This window comes from Pelodiscus sinensis, chromosome 1, assembly GCF_052426305.1.
Source record: "Pelodiscus sinensis isolate ZL-2025 chromosome 1, ASM5242630v1, whole genome shotgun sequence".
NCBI classification, from domain to species: domain Eukaryota; kingdom Metazoa; phylum Chordata; order Testudines; family Trionychidae; genus Pelodiscus; species Pelodiscus sinensis.
The window spans coordinates 123,610,764-123,633,992 of NC_143052.1; the positions used below are offsets into that span (position 1 = coordinate 123,610,764).

Consider the following 23,229-nt stretch of genomic DNA (forward strand, 5'->3'; position numbering starts at 1 on the left):
TGGCAAAGGGGAGGATGTTAAGGGGGTGATCTGTTTATTTGTGTGTCTGATAAAAAAAACCATATTTGGGGAGACAGTAAGGAAGAGAGTTCCTACAAACTAATTTGATGCTCTAGTACAATTGGAAAAGCACAGTTATAAGTTCAGTAATTTTGATGAATGCCATATGTTTACAAGTTAAAAAAGGTTTTCATTTAGGTATTATGACAGCAGATGTAAATTCATCACTTGAAAACTTTTATTATAGTTTGACAGTTGTAAGGTTATGGGAATTATCTTTCTTATATGACTAGTATAAGTGAATTTAGCAGCCATTTGTTCTGTAAACTGGTGGTTTTCATTTTGAACCTTTCTACTGATAGCTGATTGACATAGTATACCCTGTGTGTTTGCAGGTACTAGGAGAGATCTGTGAACAAGGATATTCAGATGCACTTAGATTTTTAAAAGAAAATGGTATGTTAAATTTGTCTTTATCAATACTTATTATAACTCTATACCTATGCTTTTTTTTTTTTGGCAACTTAAAACCTTTAAGACAAAGTGAATATCAGCATGAAAAGATAAGAAGTTTAGTTCAGTTGTTCTGTGGGCAATAATCTTTTCATACTAATAATTTATTTGATCAATCTTACTGAGTTGGTTAAATTGCTGTCGTCATGCTGTCATGTGAGGTCCTACCTTAAGTCTGATTTCCTACTGTCTTTTGCTCAGGATGTTAAAATGTGGTTACTTTCCTAATCGAGTAGTCGATAAGGATCAGCAGTTATAGCGCTTAGTCTGGCTCATGCCAGGTTGCAGCATAACTTCCCCCACTGCTGCTCTGCATTACAAGGAACCAGGCAGCAGATGCACGATGCCTGCTCAATCCCTAGTCCTGGGACTCTCATTAGTCATCATTCAGAGAGACATTGGGGAGTCCTGGGACCGGGGCTGAGACAACATCTTCATGTGCTGACTCCCCTGTCTCTTAATATTGCAGAGCTGCAGCAGAGGAAATGGGGGGATGCAACTAGTGGATAATGCTAACCAATAAGCTCCTGCTTATTGGTTAATCAACTTGTCGCTTGTACCCTTATCTTTTACCTTGCACATTCACTTAAGCCTGTGCAAAAGGGGGATGTAAAATGCCATCAGCTCAGAGAGAGAGAGAGAGAGAGAGAGACTGTTATACAAATTTTGCATAGATATAAATGATTATTCTTCTTCAAGTGGTTGCTCATGTCCATTCGAAGTAGGTGTGTGCACCGTGTGCACCGCGTTTTCCGGAGCGTTTTCCCTAGCGGTACCCGTAGCGCCGGCAGGGCGCCCTCTGGAGTGGCGCCGCCATGGCGGGGCATAAGTACCCCTGCCGGCGCTGCCCCACCTTAGTTCCTTCTTACCGCAGCGACGATCGTTGGAGCGTCTCCATATTTCCTAGCTATTTAGTTAGTTAATGGTTCCCGTTCTCACATTCGTTGTAAATAGTTTTCACAGTTAGATAGTTAGGTTAGTTGCTTTGTTCCTTCCCCCTTGCGGGTAAGGAATGCCAGGGCCGCAAGGCTTTAAGACGTGCGCTGACTGCGGGAAGTTTATGCCCAGGGGCGACCCTCACGACAGCTGTCTTAAGTGCCTGGGTGAGGCTCATCTGGCTATTGCCTGTAAAATCTGTAAGTCCTTCAAGCCCCGTACCAGAAAAGAAAGGGTTTCCCGCTTGAAACTTCTCCTCATGGAGACAGCGCTTCAGCCGGTGCTGCTGGATCAGCCTGCGGTGCGCAGCGCACCGGCCTCTACGCGGGGCATCCCTCATCGGCACCGCGCGTTGGCGTCGACATCTCGGCACCGATCACACTCTCCCCCAGCTAAGAGAGTGAAGAAATCCCGGGGAAGGTCCCCTTCGAAGAAGACAACTTCGGCGGGGCTCCGCACCATAAGCTCTCCGGTGCGCGTATCGTCACCTCTGCACCGTCGACACCGAGGAGGCGTAGGTAGTCTTGGTCGCCTTCTTCTGCACTGCCTGTCCACGCCGGATACGTTTGAGGCGCCGCAGGACCGTATCAGCCTCATGACCTCTCCTCCATCCTCGGTGGACTCGGAAGGGTCGAGGTCACTATTGTCGGAGGCTCGGCTGGCTGCGGCCTCGCCACAGCATGGCCCAGATCGGCATGCTAAAGTGGCTTATGCGTCGGGACCACCCCATGTGGGGTCAGTACAATTGCTGCCTCGGCTCTCCCATTGTCGCTGAGTCATCACTCCTTGGGAATTTCCAGCCATGCCCGTCCTGGAATGCAGCTGAGCTCCTTGCCACCTCCCCGCATGGCGGTATCGGTGCCGTATCTGAGCAGCCATGTGGCTTCCACTCAGACATCTCTCTCCTCCATGGAGATCGCCCAGAAGCCAGCATCCGTCTCCGTGCCGTCATCGGCACTGGCATTGACCCAGTGGTCTTGCCAGGCACCGGGCTTGGGTACCCCGGTGCCGCAACCGCCGGACACAACTCAACCGGCACCAGGCCTGAGCACCTCGGTGCCACATCCTTGGGCACAGTCTCAACCGGCACCGAGACTGAGCACCTCGGTGCCGCAACTGCTGGCGACGCAGCCGGCACCGGGCCTGGGCACCCCGGGGCCGCAGCTGCTGGCGACTCAACCGGCACCGGGCCCAGGCACCCTGGTGCCGCAACTGCTGGCGACTCAACCGGCACCGGGCCCGGGCACCCCGGTGCCGCAACTGCTGGCGACTCAACCGGCACCGGGCACCCCGGTGCCGCAACTGCTGGCGACTCAACCGGCACTGGGACTGGGCACCCCGGTGCCGCAACTGCTGGCGACTCAGTCGGCACCGGGCCTGGGCACCCCGGTGCCGCAACTGGGGGCCGTCAATCATTCGGCACTGGGTCTGGATCCTCCGGTGCCACAACTGTCAGTGGGTCTTCCAGCACAAGCCATGGGTCCACCGGCCCCAAACGTAGTGCGGCCACGGCGCACTCATGTGGGCAAGCCTGAATTGATGGCAAGGTTTGCCCCGTTATCTTCATCAGCTCCACCCTGGCTGGAGTCCGACTACTCCTCGGACTCGGATGCTTCCTCCTTCCATTCGGGCTCCTCGAGGGCATCCTCGACCCATAGATCGAGGTCCAGACATAGGGGGGACCACACTCAACAAACGTGGCCTCCTCACCCACAGTGGCCTTTCTGGACCCCTTGGGCCTACCACCAGTGGCAGGGTCAGATGCCCCCTTCTTTGGGGTCGGGGTCATCAGGGCACTGTTCCCGTCCGTCTGCGTGCCTGTCTCGAGCCTCTCCCTCCCCTCTCTGGGCACCCCAACTCGATCCAGCGGCACCGCAACCGTCAGCACCGGAGGTGGTCCCATCGGAAGCGCAAGCTGCCCAGCCAGCACTGCAGCAGACGACAACGGTTCCTGTGCCAGCTCAGGAGTCCTCATCGTCATCATCACCGGACGAGGCACTGGCAGACCCTGCACCAAGTCTGCCGTCAATGGATGCCCGCATGCACCAAGACCTCCTCCGCCGTATGGCTGCCAACTTGGCTGTGCCGGTGGAACCTGTTATTGAGGACACAGATCCAATGGTGGATATACTCACGGACGACGTGCCAGTGCGACTAGCCTTGCCACTTAACAAAACGGTATTGAAGACAACCAGTGCCTTGTGGCAAACACCGGCAACCTTGACCCCTACCTTAAAAGGGGCCGAGAGGCGCTACTACGTCCCAAACTCAGGGCATGACCACCTGTACTCACAACCCACCCCTGGGTCCTTGGTTGTGCAGGCCGCGGCCCAAAAGGAAAGGCTTCCCCAGCCAGGGCCCTCTCCAAAGGCTAGGGAGCCTAAGAGGATGGATCTATTGGGCTGTAAGGTTTACTGCACAGGGGCGTTACAGCTCCGCATCGCTAATCAGCAGGCGATGCTGAGCAGGTATGCTTTTAACACCTGGCAGGCCGTCGAGAACTTCCGAGACAGACTCCCTGTGGAGGACCGTCAGGAGTTCATGGCGGTTACCTTGGAAGGAAAGGTCATCTCGTGAACCACGCTCCTGGTGGCTCTGGACACGGTGGACTCAGCGGTCCGCATGATGGCGACCGGTGTCGTTATGCGTCAGAGGGCATGGCTCCATGTCTCGGGAATTGCCCCGGACGTGCAGCATACTATTCAGGACTTGCCTTTCGAGGGCAAAGCTTTGTTCTCGGAGCACTCTGACTCTAGGCTCCATACTCTGAAGGACACTAGGTCCACTCTGAAGTCATTGGGCATACACACGCCAGCTCCGCAGCGGCGGCAGCCGCCCTATAGGCAGCAGGGAAGGGTGCAGCCACAGGACCCCCGTGGGGATTTCTGGAGGCGCCATCCCCGGGCCTCCGGTGGGGGTTCCAGGGTGGCTGCGCACCCTCAAGGGGCTAGGGGCTGACGTCGTCGCCCCAGGGCTGATACCCAGCGTGGAGGCCCTCACGGCCCTTCCCATCAGGGAAAACCCCAGTTTTGACGCCTCGCTCGTACCAATCTCCTACCCGGGGCCCCTGTTTGGGTCCAGGCTTTCCCTTTTTGCCCATGCATGGGCCATTATAACGTCGGATCCCTGGGTTCTCAACATAGTAAAGGGAGGGTATTCTATCCCGTTTCTAGGCCCACCGCCCTCAAAACCCCCTTCTGCGCCCTTCGTAAGGGACACCCCTCACGAACGCATCCTGTACCAGGAGGTGTCTACGCTCCTCGAAAAAGGAGCGATAGAGGAGGTTCCTCCTCAGCTGCGAGGAAGGGGTTTTTATTCCCGTTATTTTGTTGTCCCCAAACCAAAGGGGGGGGTCCGTCCCATATTAGACCTTTGAGACCTAAACAGGGCAGTAGTAAAACACAAATTCAGAATGGTGACCCTGGCATCGGTCATCCCAGTGCTGCAATTAGGAGACTGGTACACGACTCTCGACCTCAGGGACGCGTACTTCCACGTGGCAATCAAACCCAGCCACAGGAGGTTCCTCAGGTTTATGGTGGGCCAACACCATTTTCAGCTTACGGTGCTCCCTTTTGGTTTATGTACGGCACCGAGGGTCTTCACGAAATGCGTGGCAGTGGTTGCATATCTTCGCAAACAAGGGGTGCATGTCTTCCCGTATCGACGACTGGTTAATCCGAGGTCGCTCGTACGGGCAAGTAGAAGCGCACGTGGCACTCACAAGAGCCCTCTTCCTAAGGTTAGGACTCCTCATAAATATCAAGAAGTCGTCCCTAACCCCCTCGCAACACATGGAGTTCGTGGGGGCCCTCCTCAATTCGAGAGTGGCCAGGGCGTACCTGCCCAAAAGCAGGTTTCTCTCCATAATGGAACTGATCTCAGGGCTCTATCGGTCCCCAATAACGACCCCTCGGGTCTGCTCCAGGCTCCTGGGCCATATGGCGGCGTGTACGTACACGGTCCGCCATGCTCGGTTGCGGATGAGACCCATGCAGGCGTGGTTGGCGAAGGCCTTCAGCCAGTCCAGGGGTCTTTGGGACTCGGTAGTTACGGTGTCCAAAGTAGTTCTGGACTCCCTACTATGGTGGACTCAGGAACCAGTGGTTCGCAGTGGGGTCCCGTTCAATCCCCTTCCCACCTCCCTGACGCTGGTCACCGATGCGTCCGATCTGGGCTGGGGAGCGCACCTGGGACGTCACAGGACGCAGGGCCTTTGGTCCCCCTTGGAGCGAGCCTTGCACATAAACGTCAGGGAATTGCGGGCAGTGAGGCGAGCCTGCGAAGCCTTCCTGCCAAGGCTCGCCCACCGCTCGATCCTGGTCCGTATGGACAACACAGCGGCTGTTTTTTATCTCAACAAGCAGGATGGGGTGCGTTCACCTCCACTCTGCAAAGAGGCCCTACAACTTTGGCATTTGTGTGTCACACACGACATCACTCCTCAAGCGGAATACCTCCCGGGGTGCAAGAACCTCCTAGTGGACACTCTGAGCAGATCCTTTGGAGCCCACGAGTGGACCCTGAAGGACTCTGCTCTCCGCCAGGTTTTCCGCAGGTGGGGGTATCCCCACCTAGACCTGTTCGCCTCGGCAAGCAATGCCAAGTGCAGGAGCTACTGCTCCCTGCTGGGGCTGGGGAAATATTCCCAGGGGGATGCCCTGTCGACCGTGTGGCTGAGGGGCATCCTCTACGCCTTTCCCCCATTTCCCTTGATCTCCAGGGTACTGACCAGGGCGAGAACATTTCGGTCCTCGATCATCCTCATAGCCCCCAGGTGGCCCAGACAGTTCTGGTTCCCCATCCTGGTGGACATGCTGGTCCAGGACCCAATACCTCTCCCTCCAGTCTGGGATCTGCTGGCCCAACCCTGGGGCGAGGGAGTCATGGTTCACCCGGATCTCCGGTCTCTCCACCTAACGGCATGGTTTATCCGTGGTTGAACCAACCGGAAAGGGAATGTTCCTGAGAGGTTCAGATGGTTCTCCTCAGTAGTAGGAAACCCTCTACCAGGCGGTCGTACGCGGCCAAGTGGCGGCGCTTCTCATCTTGGGCGTCCCGAAGAGGAGTGCACCCGTCCTCGGCTCCTATCCTTGACTATCTTTTCCAGCTTCGGTCTAGTGGCCTATCTTTCTCTTCTATCAAAGTCCATGTGGCATCTCTCTCCGCCTTCCATGTTGGTACGGCAGGAGTCTCCCTTTTTTCGCACCCAGTGGTTAAACGGTTTCTTACTGGCCTGGAAAAGCTGTACCCCTCGGTGAGGGCCCCACTTCCCGCCTGGGACCTTAACGTGGTCCTCCACAGGCTTATGCTACCCCCCTTTGAACCGTTGGCCACATGTTCCCTGTTGCACCTTTCATTGAAGGTTGCCTTTATCGTGGCCATTACATCGGCTTGAAGGGTGTCGGAACTAAGGGCGTTAACTATAGCTCCGCCCTACCTTGTGTTTTCCAGTGACAATGTGAGGTTACGACCTCATCCGGCCTTCCTTCTGAAGGTAGTTTCTCCATTCCACCTGTCCCAGGAGATTTATCTCCGGGTTTTTTTCCCAAAGCCCCATGCCTCCTTTAAGGAGCGGGCTCTGCACTCTTTGGACGCTAAGCGAGCGCTGGCATTCTACATTGATAGGACTAGACCATTCCGTAAATCTCAACAGTTGTTTATTGCATTCGGGGATAGGGTGAAAGGGTCGCCTATCTCCACGCAAAGACTGTCAAGATGGGTGGTGCAATGCATCAAAGAATGCTACCAACTGGCTGGTAAAACCCCTCCCAGGGTGAAGGCACGCTCCACCAGGGCTCAGGCGTCCTCGGTGGCCTTTGGTGCCCAGGTCCCGATTACAGAAATTTGCAGCCACCTGGTCTTCCCTCCACACATTTACAACACATTATGCGCTACCTCAGCAGGCCAGGGAGGATGCAAGGGTAGGCTCCGCAGTCCTTGGAAGACACGTTATCTTTATTTTGTACATCAAGAAGAGGGGCTAAGTGGAAGGGTAAGTGGAAGGAGGTGAGGGAGGAATGGGGCACGAGCCCCCGATGGGGAGTACTGGGCTGGCTCTGCGGGCTTCTGGGGGTGGAAGCTCTCCTGCAGCCCCCCAATTGCCCCTTCTCCCCAGATGGCAGCTTGCGGCAAGTGCAGCCGGGCTGATGGCCAAGTGCTGTGATGTGCCCAGTGTGGGCACTCAGGGCACTCCAAGCCAGGACTGCTTTGCAAGCGGGGCACCCCTGAGAACTGTCTGTCCGGGGTGGGGGTCGGGACCCTTTAAGCACAGCCCTCGGCTAGCCTGAGACAGCATCTCCACGCTCTAAGTCCTCCTCTGATGCCCTGCCGGCACTGCTTCTGGCCATCCTTAAGCCTGGTTCAGGGTCCACTTAATGTGGACGCGCTAGTTTGAATTAGCAAAACGCTAATTCGAACTAGTTTTTAGTTCTAGATGCGTTAGTTCAAATTAGCTTAGTTCGAATTAACTAATTCGAACTAAGTTAGTTCGAATTAACGTTGTAGTGTAGACGTACCCTAAGCGATTAGTCGACTAGTGACTCAACTAGTCACTTCCCCTTCCCCCTCCGCCCCGCTGCCTCTATCAGACCGAGTTAGCAAGGGGGGAGCAGGAGTTGGTGCTGGGGAGAGCTGGCTTAAAAGCCAGTTTCTCTCCCCTCCCCTCCCAAGCACCATCTTCGGGGGGGCAGGGAGGCAGAGGCATAGCACGGGATGGGGCACACAGTCAATAAGCTTTTGACGTTTGTATAATTAATGTAGTTCTAAATGTAGAGGTAGAGTATTAAAACAAGTTGCTACAAGCGACAAGTTCAAAATCTGTCATTCTGTGTTCATAAAAAGATGGAAAAATCTAGATTCTGGTAGGAGAGTTCCAAAATAATAATAGCTTGATGGGGCGGCCGGGTGACATTGCTGCATCCCTGCCACCTCTTTCCGTGGGGTCCTAAGACCTGCCAGTTTTGGCCGCGCATGCGCGGCAAACCCAGCATGACGTCTGTTCCCCAGACCGCCAAAGTGGTGCTCCTTCGCTCACGCCCCCGGAGGATCGCGCCAGTCTGGACGCTCTTTTCCGGCTTTTCCCCAAGCCGGAAAAAAAGCGGCGGCCGTGTTTATTTAAATCCCGTGGGGGATATTTAAATCCCCCGCGGATTTCCCTATTCCAAAGTTAGAAATTAGCATGCCTCTTCCGAAAAAGGGGCCAGTGTAGACACAGCCCCAGTGTATGAGAGCTCAGCCCTCCTCCCCCTTAGATAGGGACTGCTGCCACTCCGCACTGCTGCATACTGTATCAGAGGCAGCAGCACAGAGTGACAGGCAGCCCGTGCACAAGGGGAGCTGGTTTTTAAACTTGCTCCCCTTGCAGACCAGCTCCCACCTGGCACTCTGTGCTGCTGCCTCTGATACAGTGGCTGCCAGCCCTGCCCCTCGGGACTATAGAATAGTTGACTAATCGATAAAATTTCATGAGGATACTTGACTATTCAATTAACTGATACTTAACATCCCTAGGGTGGGGAACATTTCCAGCAGATCCAGAGAAGTTATTATTCCCCTTTATTCGGCACTGGTGAGGCCACATCTGGAGTATCGTTTTCAGTTCTGGGCTCTCCACTCTAGAAAGGATGTGGACACACGGAAGAGGATCCAGGGGAGGGGAACGAAAATGATCAGGGGGCTGAAACACATGACTTACGAGGAGAGGCTGAGGTATTTGGGCATATTTAGTCTGCAGAAGAGAAGGGGGGGGGGTTGATAGCAGTCTTCAGCTTCCTGAAGGGGATGGAGAGAGGCTGTTCTCACTAGTGACGGATGGCAGAACAAGGAGCAATGGTCTCAGGTTGCAGTGGGGGAGGTCTAGGTTGGGAATTAGGAAAAACTATTTCACTAGGAGGCACTGGAATGTGTTACCTACGGAGGTGGTGGAATCTCTATCCCTAGAGGTGGCTGTCTGTGCTAGGGCAGCCATACCGAGGCCCTGGTGTGAGCTCCGGCAGCTGCTATGCAGGCCGGCTGGTAGGGCTGCATGGAGAGCGGCTGCAATGCTCAGCCAGGGCCAAGTGCTGCATGATGGGCAGCTGCCCCTGTGATCCCGTTCTCCTCCCTCCCTGCTCAGCAGGAGCCTTCCCCTGGCCTCCAGCTGCTTCCAGCCAGCATGCACTGTTAAGTGCATAGGAAAATATGAATGTGCAGAATGTGTCAGCACTATCACACCTGTTAACTGCTGCCTCTTTAATTCTGGTGCAATTGCAGCAAAAGATTTGGACTGGAGAATATTCTTGAACAAGTAGTAGCAATTATTTTATTGTTTTTTTTAAATGTGTGTGCAGTAGTTTTTCAAATTCTTGTTAACCATCATGTCCGCCTACTTTGATTTGCCTAATATGCCATGGGCTAAAATTACTGTAATGAATATGCAAATAAATTAATCACCATAATAAATATGTTAGTATTTCAGTGCTGGTCCACTAAGAGTTTTTGAATGAGTTTGCCAGCCCGCGGTATAAAAAAGGTTGGGAACCACTGTGTTAACTCACTTTTTTCTCTCCTAAATGTGTCGTCTTCTCTAATGTGAACATTGACCTATGCAGAAGTGTCACAACATTAAAAAGCTAATTTCTAGAATATTTCAAAGGGTACTATTGCATGCTTAGGCAATTCCTTCTACCAGGCAGACTAATGCTACAGTGAATAGAGAAACATTACGTTAGGAATTCACATAAATTCATTATCTTCCAACTATTCAGTATAAACAGTAATCACACAATTTTGACTGCTACTCGTGCACAACTTCAGTGTGAAACTGATCTGGTCAGCAAATTTTACTTAACTATTAAAAGGGCTATCAGTTGTGATACTTCGATGGTTAAGAATGTCTGATGTGAAAACATTTCAAGTTAGTATATGAAAAAATGTTGTATTGCCACTTTTGCACTGCTAAACAGCTTCATTTGGTGGGGGGAAGAGCGGGACAACTCGCCTTTGCAAAAGCAATACATATCTTTTAATACATTGTTTGGCAGCTTTGACCAACAAATACCACCTTAAGGTGTGGAACTAAACTAATACTGTAAAAACGTAGTCATGTTTCAGTGTTTCTAGAATGCAAAAAATGGCATTTTCTCATTTTGAGTACCATTTATTTTACCTTGCCTGCAGGCTTACTACACCACTTGACAACTCCATATAGGGCCTCGTTTAAATGGACATAAAATAAACTTGAAAATTATTTATGATGTGGGTGTCTGTTGCATGGGTACATTAAATTCCAAAAATAAGGCCCCCTTTTTTTTCAGAATTGCCACACGCTTCTAATGGCACCTTACCAGGTTATGACTTCAGTGATTGACTACATCTATTCCCTATGTTGATTGAGTTGACAACTTTCATTTTTTCTTCAGCTCCTATTCTAAAATGGTACTTGATTCTGCAAGGGTTCTAAGGGTTTCATGTGAGTAAAGATTTTAAAGATCAGACCCTGAACCAGGGAAGGCTGGACCAGGGGAGGTCAGTGCCTTTGCTGCTTCTGGCTGTGAGGCTCCTCTCCACTCCACTCCAGCAGCAACAAGGGACTGGCATTGACTGAGCAGGATCTGGGTGAGGGGGAGGGAGGAAAGGTGATTGGGGGAAGAGGCAGGGTGGCTGCAGAGCGCCGTTGGGCAGTGCTCCTGGCTGTGGGATTCCACAACCACCCTTCTTCTTTTCATGAGTGTCCTCCTTATCTCCCTGAGCCAGACCAGACTTCTGTAGTCAAGCAATATCTGTGAACAGTAGAGGCTAAACTGGTATCTTCTTTTAGAGACGTGCATTTCACCTCTGGTAGATGAAGTATTGGCTCTTTTTAAAACAGTGTTTCTTAGCCAGAGGTCTGCGGCCCCATGGGGGGCAGCGAGCAGGTTTTAAGGGAGGTGGGGTCTGGCAAAAAAACAAAACAAAACAGAGAGCAGGGCTGGCATTAGTCACTGAGGCCTGGGGAACAAAAAGTCTCAATCTTGCCATATGGGGTTGAAATCAACTTAGTTTTGTGAAGCTCCCTGTGGCATGGGCTCAGGCAGTTGCCCTGCTTGCTATCCCTAAACACTGGCCCTGACTTGGATATGCAGAAAAACATTTTTTGTGGTGCAGGTGGGCCAAATATTTTTTATAGCATGTTGGGGGTAGGGCTCAGAGAGGACAATGGTTGAAAATACCTGTTCTAAAGGATTCTGGAATCTTTTCAGTGACAGCTGTCATAAATATAAGTTCTTTCTTTCTTATTTCCTCAGATATTCTTAATGAATCACTTTATGTCGACTTGTCCTTAACAAAGAATAATCCTCAGGAGCTCATAGAAGACACTGACTTTATAAATAAGAAAACTATTCAAGAGAGAAAGTGCCCAGAGGAGATGTTAAAGGAAGAAATATTTGGTAACCAGCTAAAGCTAAACACGTGGCCGTTGGATGAAAGGATTTTTGAGCATCTACCTCCTAGACTTCGTAAAGGTATAGGTTTAAGAATATCTTCTAATAACTTTGAATGACAGGAATGTTTTTATAAATGACTTGAACTAGTTCTCATCTTAACAGTACCTTCTGGTAAGAGAAAATATAAAACTATCTTGCATAAGATAAAATCTTCTGGAGATTTTAATCAAAGAAAGTAATTGAGAGCAGTTCTTTAAATACAGTTCAAGGTATGATTACATGAGCCAAATACAGTTTTATTTTTCTTCAGGAACTGGTAAAATGGAAAAACAAGAAATCCTGGGGCACCTTGTAGACTAACAGATTTATTGGAGCATAAGTTTTTGTAGGCAAAGACCCACTTTGTCAGATGCATCATTGCAAAATGGAAGCTGGTTTAATGAGAGATAAAACTGTAGTTTCGTAAAGCATAAGGGAAGTGCAGTGCCATAAACTGAACACTGTTTTTTGTGGATATATTTATAATTATAGCAATAATGTGGTAAGAACAATCCTGTGTGAAGTATTTCAAAGATACTGTAAATTCAATCTTTAATCACTAATAATTTAATTATAATTTATTAACTAAAATTGGATAAATAAGAATGTGGTGAAATTGTCATTAAAACACTTTTTCTGCTTAATAAATAAAAATATGAGAATAAAACGTAACAGGTATACACTAAACATTTCTGGGATACTGTCCTTCAATTTACCTTAGATTAGCTAGGTGCCTATAGACCATGACCAGTAATTTAAAGCCTGAAACTTGTGACTTAGGGAAACAAGTCAATTATATGAAGAAATACGAAAATTTTGAAAGCAGAATTGTTTGAGAGATAAAACACAAAATTGGAATTTGGAGAAACCTTGATGCTCTTCTCAGCTGTACTGATGAGTTGTTTATGTGACTTGTCCGTGCTTACATAACCAATGTGCCAGACTTTTATCAATTAGTAAAATAGGAATGCTGATGTTCACCCATATTTGTAATATAGTTTGAGGTCTAGAGCTTAAAAACATAATGGAAGGGCTAAGTACTATTATAATTTTCCTCTTTAGAAAATAGAAAAACTTATTCTAGCATTAATATATTATGACTTTAGGGCTTGTCCAAATAAACATGTTAGTTAATGGTAAACTAGGGAGTAAATGTATACGACACTCGTGTGCCACCCATTAAATGTCTTTAGACCTAATTTCTGTGATCTAAAAGTTCTCTAAAACAGGAGTAGATCAAAGCACATTAGAAAACCTTTAGTGCGTGACAGGTAGGTATACGTACACACATAGTGCACAGCATGTCATAGATTTACATCCTAGCTTGCCACAAACTAAGTGTTCATTTAGTTAATGTTCCTTATTAATTGTGTTTCAGTGTTAAATATTCATATAGAACACTAAAAGACATCACCACACTTTGAATAACTTATTTGAACAGTAAATTAAAAACAAACATGTATTCTAAAAAATCCTTATTTTCTAGCCTTACAGGAAGCCTGTAAAGAGAAGAGTGGGTTCTATGCCCAGCTCTCTAAACTCTTACCAATGCGAGTGATGTCTTATCTGATACTGCCGTATACACTGCCAGTGGAGTCTGCCTATTCTGTTGCTTTAAGGTGAAGTTCTATTTAAAAACCATTATAGAACCCATATTTTTGGCTCATTAAGACTTTTTTTTAAATTTTTTCATTATCTTTATAGTCATGAGTAAAAAGCTATCAGTGTATAAGTGTTCTCAAGCACACTGAAGACTCAACTTAGAGTTCTAGAACTCTCTCTAGCATATATGTAAATTGTAGGTTATGTTCTCTTCTCCATAGTGCTTCATTTTGCAGATGCTTTCTGTGCACAACAGCCTCTAATAAAAGCTTGTTAACTGAAAGAAGGAAAGACAAATGGAGAAATGGAATCCTAGAAATACATAGGGGAAGATTTCATCTTTTTTTAACATACAAAATATCATTTAATTAACTGATTTTTAAAAAATTCTGATTTCTCAACAACATCTACAAAAAAGACTTTTGAAGAATGGAGAAATTCCTTTGCCCTGTTTATAAGAGTCTTCTAAAACAAGGGAGAAACTGATTATGCATAAAATAGATCAGAAAGGCTTTATTTACACTGCAGGGTTTTTGCATAAGAAGATTTTTGCAGAAGAGATCTTCCACAAAAACTTTTTGCGCAAAAGTGCGTCCACACCTCAAAAGCGCATTGCAAAAGCAATGTGGTTTTGTGCAAGAGAGCGTCCACGCTACATGGACTCTCTTACGCAAGAAAGCTCTGATTGCCATTAACAGAATGGCTATAAGAGCACCTGTGCTTTTTCTGATTGATTCTTTTTGCGCAAGAAACCCCTGTGGAGCGTCCACACATGCTTTTTTGCGCAGGAGCTATAGCACAAAAAAGGAGTTATTCTTTGTGGGGAGAGGAATAACTGTACTGCAAAAAGCCCTCTGCTCCGTCGATTTACTTGCGCAAAAATGCACTTGAGGTGTGGATGCTCTGCCCTGTAGTGTAGACATAGCCAAAGGATTAGGTTTCTTTTGTTTGCTAACATTTTCAGATATAATAATAAGCTATAGCAGTTACAATGCTTTCAGACAGATTTATTTTATAATGCGCCACTCAGAGCAAAATATAACAATTTCATTTACACTGCTTCATTCTCTGGTGATGGTTAACTTGTATACAAGTGTCACTTGGTTATAATCATGTACTAACAATATAAAAAATCCTTATAGAAATGAAGTGAGAGTTGCACTGAGTATTTGTTTGGTGCATACCAAATGGGGTGTAAATATTAGTGGACACACTAGCATGTCATGCAGCAAAAGTTATCTAAGGCACAAGGATACTGTCCTATTTCAAACAGTGCTATATCAGTGTTCACTAGAGAGCTTTCAGGCTGTGTCTACATTGGCACCCCTTTCCGGAAAAGGGATGCTAATGTAGACTTCGGAATTGCAAATTTAAATATCCCCCGCGGCATTTGCATTTACATGTCTGACGCTTTTTTCCGGCTTGGGGATAAGCCGGAGAAAAGCGCCAGTCTAGACGTGATTCTCCGGAAAATAAGCCCTTTTCTGGAGGATTTCTTATTCCTACTTTCAAGTTTCATCCCCCCCCTCCAGTTTTATTAAATAGAATTTGTGTTCATGAAAATATATGTATTTTATTTGACATCAGGAAGGGGGGTTAGGGACAGGTAAGTGGAAGGACGTGAGGGAAGAATGAGGCACGAGCCCCCAGTGGGGCACACCAGGGAGACTCCTCAGGGTGGAAGTTCTCCCGCAGACTCTAGGATACTGACAGCCCCCTAGTGGACCTCCCGGATGGCAGCCTGCAGAAAGTGCATTCAGGCTCACAGCAACGCATCCACGAGAAGCACCAGAGTGCCCAGGGGCAGTTTTGGCTCCATGTTGCAGAGTGCTGTGGTGTCCCGAGTAAGGGCAACCAGAGCATGCAGAGAAAAAAAAATGCTTTGCTGTTCCTCATCGAGGTAGGCAAGCAGGCAGGGAAACCTGAGAACCAGCTGTCCGGGGGGGGGGGGGTGTCCCCTTAAGCACAGGTATCAGATAGCCTCAGGCAGCAGCCACACAAAGTAACTCCTGACCCAGTGCTCTCCCAAAACTGGTTCCGGGCAGCCTTAAATATGATTGTGTCTGTTCAGTGTGGACGCGCTATTTGGAAATAGCCAAATGCTATTTCGAAATATTTTTTGTGTGTAGACACGTTATTTTGAAATATCTTATTTCAAATAATTCTGTACTGTAGACATACCCTTACTGTGTGACACACTAGTGTGCATTAGAATTTACATCCTCATATGAGCTTTAGAGCTCATAAAGACTTGCTTATTGGAGCAAGATTATTCCCTGGAGTCAACACGAATTACTATTCATAATCTGTGTGCTTCTGACATAAGACAAAGAAGTTAAATTGTCCTAAAGCCCTAAATTCTGTACTGTGGTGGAGAGCATCCCAGTGCATAAACATCAGAACCATATCACAATAGCTCTCTACAGAAAATACTGAAAGGGATTAGGAAGAAAATATACAGCCAAAAATTCTTTGAGTAATGATCTGTATATGTAATCCACACTGAGAGATGCTTGCAAGCTATATGCCAGAGTCTGGAAATTCTTCAAAGCAGTGTCCATTGGTCTGCACATGTGCAGTTGTTGTCCTAGAGGTGGTGTGACACTTTTCCATGTCTTTCTTACTATCCTGAGTCACAATTGTGTCCTTCATGTCATTACTTTATCTATCAAGAAAATACTTGTAAATAATTATATTCGTAGATTAATAGCTAGTAGTTAAAAAGTTCTATAGTGTAGTTTGTTTACCTGGTTGGAGAACCCCTCCGCAGTTCTGGGACCATTTCATGAAATGTGTCCTCTGTCTGTGATCTTTCTTTATCGGTGATGAACACAAATGCTGCTTGGGGCAGCACGTATCTCTGTAAATGATAGCATCTGTTACTCTTTCCCACCCAGAACTCAAGCAGAGGCATCAACATATAAGCCCGAGAACTCTTTTTTCAGGGCTCCCCATGAGTAAAAGACACTGTCACCATTTAGGACTGTCCATAAGAGCCATGCTTTCTTCTCCTTCAAGTGGTGTCCCTGTGGTGCTCCCCTCAGGTGTCAATGTGTCCTTGCACCAGCAATTGGAGATTTTTAGCCGTGCCGCATATGCGTAGTTGCTGCCTCATGCTGATCCATCTGTTAGCTGCGCACATGGTGCTGGTTCCCTTAGTTCCTTTTCTACCATCCTTGGCAGAAAAGGAGTCTCTGAGCAGTGTGTTCTCTGGGGAGGAGAGAGAAAGTTTTAGCAGTTGTTTTTAGTCCTAGCATATTTTTCTTCAAACCTACAGTTTAAAAAAAAAGTTACACCCCATTTTTTCCTCCAAATTCGTTGACCCCAAGTTCAAGATGCCAAGTTCCCCTCGTTTTAAAAAATTTAACTCACGCAGGGACCCCATGTCCATTTCGGATGGGAATGCCTCTTGCACAAAATCTTCAGCGGGGTAGCTGAGTTAGTCTGTAACAGGAAAGACTATTTGTTGTTTTTTAAGTTTAGTATTACCTTAAAGACTAACAAAACATGTAGATGGTATGATCTTTTGTAGGCACAGCCCACTTCTTCAGATGACAGGAGTGTTGGAAGCCTGGGGCCAGTTGACCCCAGGTTGCACGCGGAGTTCCTTATTTCTCCTTTGAAATGTACAAGAGCCACTTCAGGGGCTCTTGTACATTTCGAAGGAGGAATACAAAAGGGCTCATCAACTACTCGACTAGGAAAATAACCGATAGTTAACATCCCTGCTCCACATTAGCTTGGGGTGTATTTGTCTTAAAGTTTGCATTCGAAAACTTCTATGGAACTTTCAGCAAAACTGAATTTATTTTAAAAACACTTTATTTTTTGATGACTACAGGTTAGTGGACTGGTTTCCTGATATTCCTGATGATGTTCGATGGATGCAGGGACAACTACGTCGTATTGTTAGTACAGTTTATTCTCGGGCAAGAAATAAACTACTTAGTACATCCAGGTAAATCATTGAACTGCTATGTGCAAACTGCTGATGCATCTTCTATACTTATTTTTCCAGCCAAAACAAAAATTAGTGCAATTATTAATATTGTGTTGCAATCATTTAGTAGAAGGGTAAGTAGAAGGGGTTTTTTCCATTTCTACCAAAGTACTGTTCTTTTGGCATTATAGCATATTAAGGGTTGTTTTCCTGCTCTCTCTTCATTAGACCTGATATTAATCATCTTGTTGGTGATCAGAACTTTCTTTAGTAAATGACTTCATACTCTTTCCTTAGGACTGTTGAAGCAGTTGCAGCAGGGACTTCTAGACCCATTTTTCTAGATTCACCACTTTTTCCTGCTTCCAACACCCCAGCTTCTTTCTTCTCTATCTTTTCTCTGCTTCCAAAGATAGATTCCTTCAGTGTCTTGCTTTCTCCTGTACTGTGATGAACATCAGAATATTGGGAGTATCTTGAACTCCTTCATACTGTCTTTAGAGGCGTGGACAGCTCAGCGAGTGTGGCCCTTTTTTATTCTGTCCAACACTAGTGGACTGGAAACATCAGACCAAGTAACCTCATCTATGCACAGGGATAAGGACTATTATCTGGGAAGCAGGATGCTCATGGGAAAGAACAGGAAAATCTTGTCCTCGGAGGAACTGGGAGCTACTAAGAGATTCTGAGAGCAAGTGGGGAAGTATGTTGTGTTCTTGAAAAGCAACCCACTACAGACAGCTTCTAGAGCTGGGAGGGAGGGTCATACTCAACCGGGGCTTTCTCAGGTTACTTGCTCCTGGATAGTTTACTTGTTAGTTCTAGCTCTCCAGTTTTTCTGTACAGACCATCACACCACACCTTTTCCTCACAGTGATCTTTAGTCTCAAGCTTTCTAATTCTTTTTTAAGCACACTATAGAGGAGGATTTATATGAGGCATCCAGTGGCTCCATCAGATATCAATTCTGTTGCTCCCATCTTTAAAATAACTAAAAAAAGAACAATCTGGTCTTGCTCCTCCCCTACTTCGGCTGACTCTGTGTTCTGGTGATGATTTCTTAAAAGTTCTAGGTCCTGTTTAGAGCCTTTCCTTGTATTCTGGGGTAACTTTCTTTCGTGGGATTCTCTGTTCCTGTTTTTAATTGGTGGCTTTTCTGCCTCACACTGACTGAAGGTATTTCTTCTATAAAGTTATTTTTTTTAATTTCTCCTCTTCCTCCTTAAGATAGTAGTTCCTATCTCTCAATTCTGAGTGAGAGTGAGAATTCAGATTTCCTTGTCAATTTGTGCTGTGAGGAAACTTAATAAGGTCACCAAATCTTAACTGTGTGGTTAGTGTGTTTTGGCTCATCCAGATTTCACCTAAGGAAGTAGTAATCAAAGTTAAGAATCTCCAGGAGAGGGATGGAATTTAAAAGAAAATAGTGTTAACTATCTCTTGATGGTTGGCTCTTTCCTGTGTCTGAGGAAAGAGGAATAACTTACTAATTGTAAACTATTGTTCTGAAACATAGGAAACTATCCAATAGGTAAAGACACTTTTGTTATGTTAGAATTTTTAATATATTAAGTAATGCCTATGTAAGGCATAGGAATCATGTATGTAACACATACATTTTTAATGTATGTAAATTCAGACTATGTAAATTATTTATAGGAAATTCATTTAAAATAACTATGCTGTACACCAATTCATACTGGTACTTTTTTTATAATAGAAGTAGGTAAGAGACTCAGCATTTAATCACTGCAGATTCTCCTCAGTTAACTGTGGAGGAGACTTGGTCACCTAGGGTACGTCTAGACTACATGCCTATTTAAATTATTGCTGCTCCATTTAAATTTAAATGGCTGCCACGCTGAGCCGATCAGCTGTTTGTTGGCTCAGTGCAGTAGTCTGGATGCTCCGGGGTCGACATCAAAGGCATTTGTTGACCTCCCGGGTATGCTTACTGGGATGAGGTTTACCTGAGAGGTCGCCAAATGCCTTTGATGTCGACCGCGGAGCGTCCAGACTACTGCGCTGAGCTGACAAACAGCTGATCGGCCCAGCACGGCAGCCATTTAAATTTAAATGAAGCGGCGATTATTTAAATCGCCGTTTCATTTTCCTATGCCGGGTAGCCTAATCTACATGCCTCTGTTGCCAGAGGCATGTAGTCTAGACGTACCCCTACTGATCACGTACCCCTTTTGTTCAGTACCATTGGAGAGGAATTGTATACATTTAGCCTTGCTAGCTGAGGCTTATCAGATCATTATACTAACTTTCTTCACACAACAATTCCATACTTAAGGTGTATCACACTTCAAAACTATACAGGTACCCTCAGTAGAATGTGATCCATTCAAGTTTAGACTGTTGATGCCTTATTTTCTGTTACCTCATTATTTAGAATTCACATTTATTTTTCCTGAGAGAAGCTGTAGTGTCATTTAAGTTCCCTTGTGCATGTAGGAAGAACTCTATTCCATCATGACTTGAACGGAAATAAAAACTTCATTAAAATATTGCTAATAGATATTTGGTTTTGTTTTTCCTCCTCACAGGAAAGAAAGCTATGTATCACTAAGAAAATGTCAGACTGTTCCACCTAATGTAGAGTTATATTCGCCCTACTGCCATTCTAAAGTGCCACACTCTGCTGCAGACCTTGAAGGCTGGCTCTGGGATTTTCCATACTGCAGAGACTTATCAGGGAAGCAAATTTCTGATGGCATAAAGGGACTCACAGACTCTGATTCTCATCATATTTTCTTCTTGAATTCTGAAGAATCTGGCTTGGAAATGGATTTTGACTCCTCTTCAGACACAAGTTTCCTAACTGCCTCGGAAGATTAATTTTGTAAACTCTGAAATCCATTTGACAGAGAAGCTTAAATCTTGTGGAGTGAACTCATTCTTCCATCTATCCAATAAGTATTGGAAGACTGTTTTGTTTACGACTCAATGACTAATTGCCTTTGAGACCTTGACAATGCTAAGGATTATATAAAATAGTTGTCACTGTACTATGTAAAAGTCATTCTTAATCTATTAAATCACTGCCTTCATTTCAAAATTACAGTAGAACAATATATAAAAAAAGATTTCACTCTAAGCAACCTGTAATTAAAAAGCTACATAAAATCAAATCCTATAAATGGCTTATTCTAAACTGAAACAAGCCTTTATAGAACAGTTGTATTTTAAAAGCCATACTTTTATACAATACATGAGTATAGTGTTCTTAGATTAATTTTAGCACTTGCATGAAATCAGACAACCTGTACTTTATAAAGGGAAATGTACATAAAAACTTTAAGGCCCTCTTGTATCTCTGTTTGCCTTTTCATTTAAATGTACTGTTTTGTGAGGAAAAGGCACATTATACTGTATGTATACTGTATACTGTACCATACAATTCATACTGTAATCCAAGTTCTCCATTCCTAACAAGTTTTATGAAGTGCCTCTTATCCTTAACTATTGAGAAGGAAAAGGTCACAAGAACCAGGCTGCCTCTAGCCCTAAATGTTATGGGACACAAATCTATTGACTCCAATGAAATTGTGCATGCTTAGCATGGGCTTAATTTGAACTATTGTTTTTAGAGCAGTGATCTTTTGAAAAGACAGTATCTTTGAGTAGAGCTGTATAAAGTAACAATGAAATTGCTGTAACAGACATTGAAAAACATCTTTTAATGTTGTAATGTCCGAGTGTCATGTTTGTGCTTTGATTTGTGGATTATATACATCATCTTCTGTAAAATGGAAAAGGAGGCCCTGTTAGGGAGGGTGGGTTGTGGGTTTTTTTTGTTTTTTTTTTTTTGAAGAGCAGGAAGAAGATCACAATGATTCCATTCTGTTTTTAAATACTTCTTGTGCTAACTTATCTTAAGCAGTGCAGGGAAATTTCTTAGCATGTTTCCTTCCTGAGATCAGAATGAATAATTCAAGCTTAAAATAAATGTGTTGATATTGTTAGCCTCATGTTGTACCTAAAAGACTGCATGCAGGTCTAAGTCCACTGTTAAAAAAAAATCTCTGCCTCCTCTCCTCAAAACCTCAAATCCTGTCCACAATGAAAACTATAAAAACTAGTCTCAATAAAAGTTCCAGCGAGGTGTCAAATCTCAGTATAAAATACTTTACGTTAAGTATTTTATGAGTTCATCTGACAAAACTCTGGTAGTTATGAAAATAATTATTAAACTACTTTTTAATGATAAAATAAAGGGGTTTTAGTAACATGTTTTGAGATAATGATTTTTTTTAAATATCATAGATACAGATAACATCTTGTGGCTTGTTTGTAAAAGATGTGGCATTTAAGGGGTAAATGCTATTTCTAATACAATGGTGTACATTTGGAATAAAATCAGCTGTATTGCAGGGAGAAGGAAACTCTCAAGCATTTATTGTAAGTCTAAAGAAAACTGAGTGGAGATGGGGAGGAGGAGAAAATGTATTTTTTGATAATAGTATAGTGTAACTTTTAAATATTTACAGGTCTTTGTCAAAACCTTTACATTCCCAACTTAGACTAAATGTTAACTATTTCTTAGGTTTTCAAAGAAAATTCACAAGTCAAAGTGCTACATCTTAAGAATAAACTTAAAATGTTATAAACTATTGTTAACATGTTGTAAAGCTATAATGTTATTCCCCCCCTAAACTTTTGAAGGATTTTTATTATATATCTTTGGTGCTATTTCTTTTGGAAAAAATGATACTTGATTTATGTTGGTGCACTCTTGGACATTGTTGATTAAAAATATTGGTATAACCATTAATTTAAAAATAAAATAAAATACAAATTGTGATTTTTTTTGTATGATCTTCCTTCTAATAGCAAACTGAGGTTATGGGGTGTTTTTTCTTACCATGTTTTAGAAAATACTGTTGTAATAAATTACTAGCAAACTCACCCAGCCTTCAGTTTTCCCTTTAAGCCAGTGTTTCTTAAACTGTGTCCTGTGGCACACTGGTGTGCCATGGAGAACAGATTTTTTTTTTTTTTTTGCTCAATAACTTTCCCCCAGACCCTTTTTCTCTCGACCCTTTTTTTTTTCTCTCAACAAAAAATCCTTGGTGTTCCTCATAAAAAAAGTGATAGAAATGTAGCCGTGTTAGTCTGGGGTAGCTGAAGCAAAATGCAGGACAATGTAGCACTTTAAAGACTAACAAGATGGTTTATTAGATGATGAGCTTTCGTGGGCCAGACCCACTTCCTCAGATCAAATAGTGGAAGAAAATAGTCACAACCATATATACCAAAGGATACAATTAAAAAAAATGAACACATATGAAAAGGACAAATCACATTTCAGAACAGGAGGGGAATGCAGGGGGGAGGGAAAGGAAGGAAGGTAAGTGTCTGTGAATTGATGATATTAGAGGTGGGGAGAGTGGGATGTTTGTGAGCTAATGGTATTAGAGGTGATAATTGGGGAAGCTATCTTGGTAATGAGTAAGATAGTTTGACTGTTTGTTCATTCCTTCTCGGAGAGTGTTGAATTTTAACATGAATGACAGTTCAGAGGATTCCCTTTCAAGTGCAGATGTAAAAGGTCTTTGTAGCAGAATACAGGTGGTTAAGTCATTGAGAGAGTGTCCTTTCTGGTTAAAATGGCAAGAAACTGTTTTCTCTTTGTGATCTTGTCTGATATCTGTTTTGTGGGCATTAATCCTTTGGCGAAGTGTCTGAGATGTTTGTCCAATGTACATAGCAGACGGACACTTTCGGCACATGATAGCATAAATTATATTTCTGGATGCGCAGGAATATGTGTTCTAGATCTTATCA

General features: G+C 45.0%; 1 protein-coding gene across 2 annotated transcripts in view; it reads left to right on the forward strand.

The window, feature by feature from the left end:
- Positions 1 to 22,318, forward strand: part of LOC102443833 (patatin-like phospholipase domain-containing protein 2) — a 47,544-nt gene extending 25,226 nt beyond the window's left edge. Inside the window, exons 4-8 of one of the 2 annotated variants that reach the window (XM_075899599.2) lie at positions 396 to 456; positions 11,715 to 11,933; positions 13,381 to 13,513; positions 17,338 to 17,454; positions 19,989 to 22,318. In XM_075899599.2, the coding sequence (XP_075755714.2) occupies positions 396 to 456; positions 11,715 to 11,933; positions 13,381 to 13,513; positions 17,338 to 17,454; positions 19,989 to 20,280 (822 nt within the window). In that variant the 3' untranslated portion in view covers positions 20,281 to 22,318. The remainder of the gene's footprint in view (positions 1 to 395; positions 457 to 11,714; positions 11,934 to 13,380; positions 13,514 to 17,337; positions 17,455 to 19,988) is intronic. The other variant, XM_075899594.2, reaches the window with a different exon arrangement.
- Positions 22,319 to 23,229: the final 911 nt, after the last annotated feature.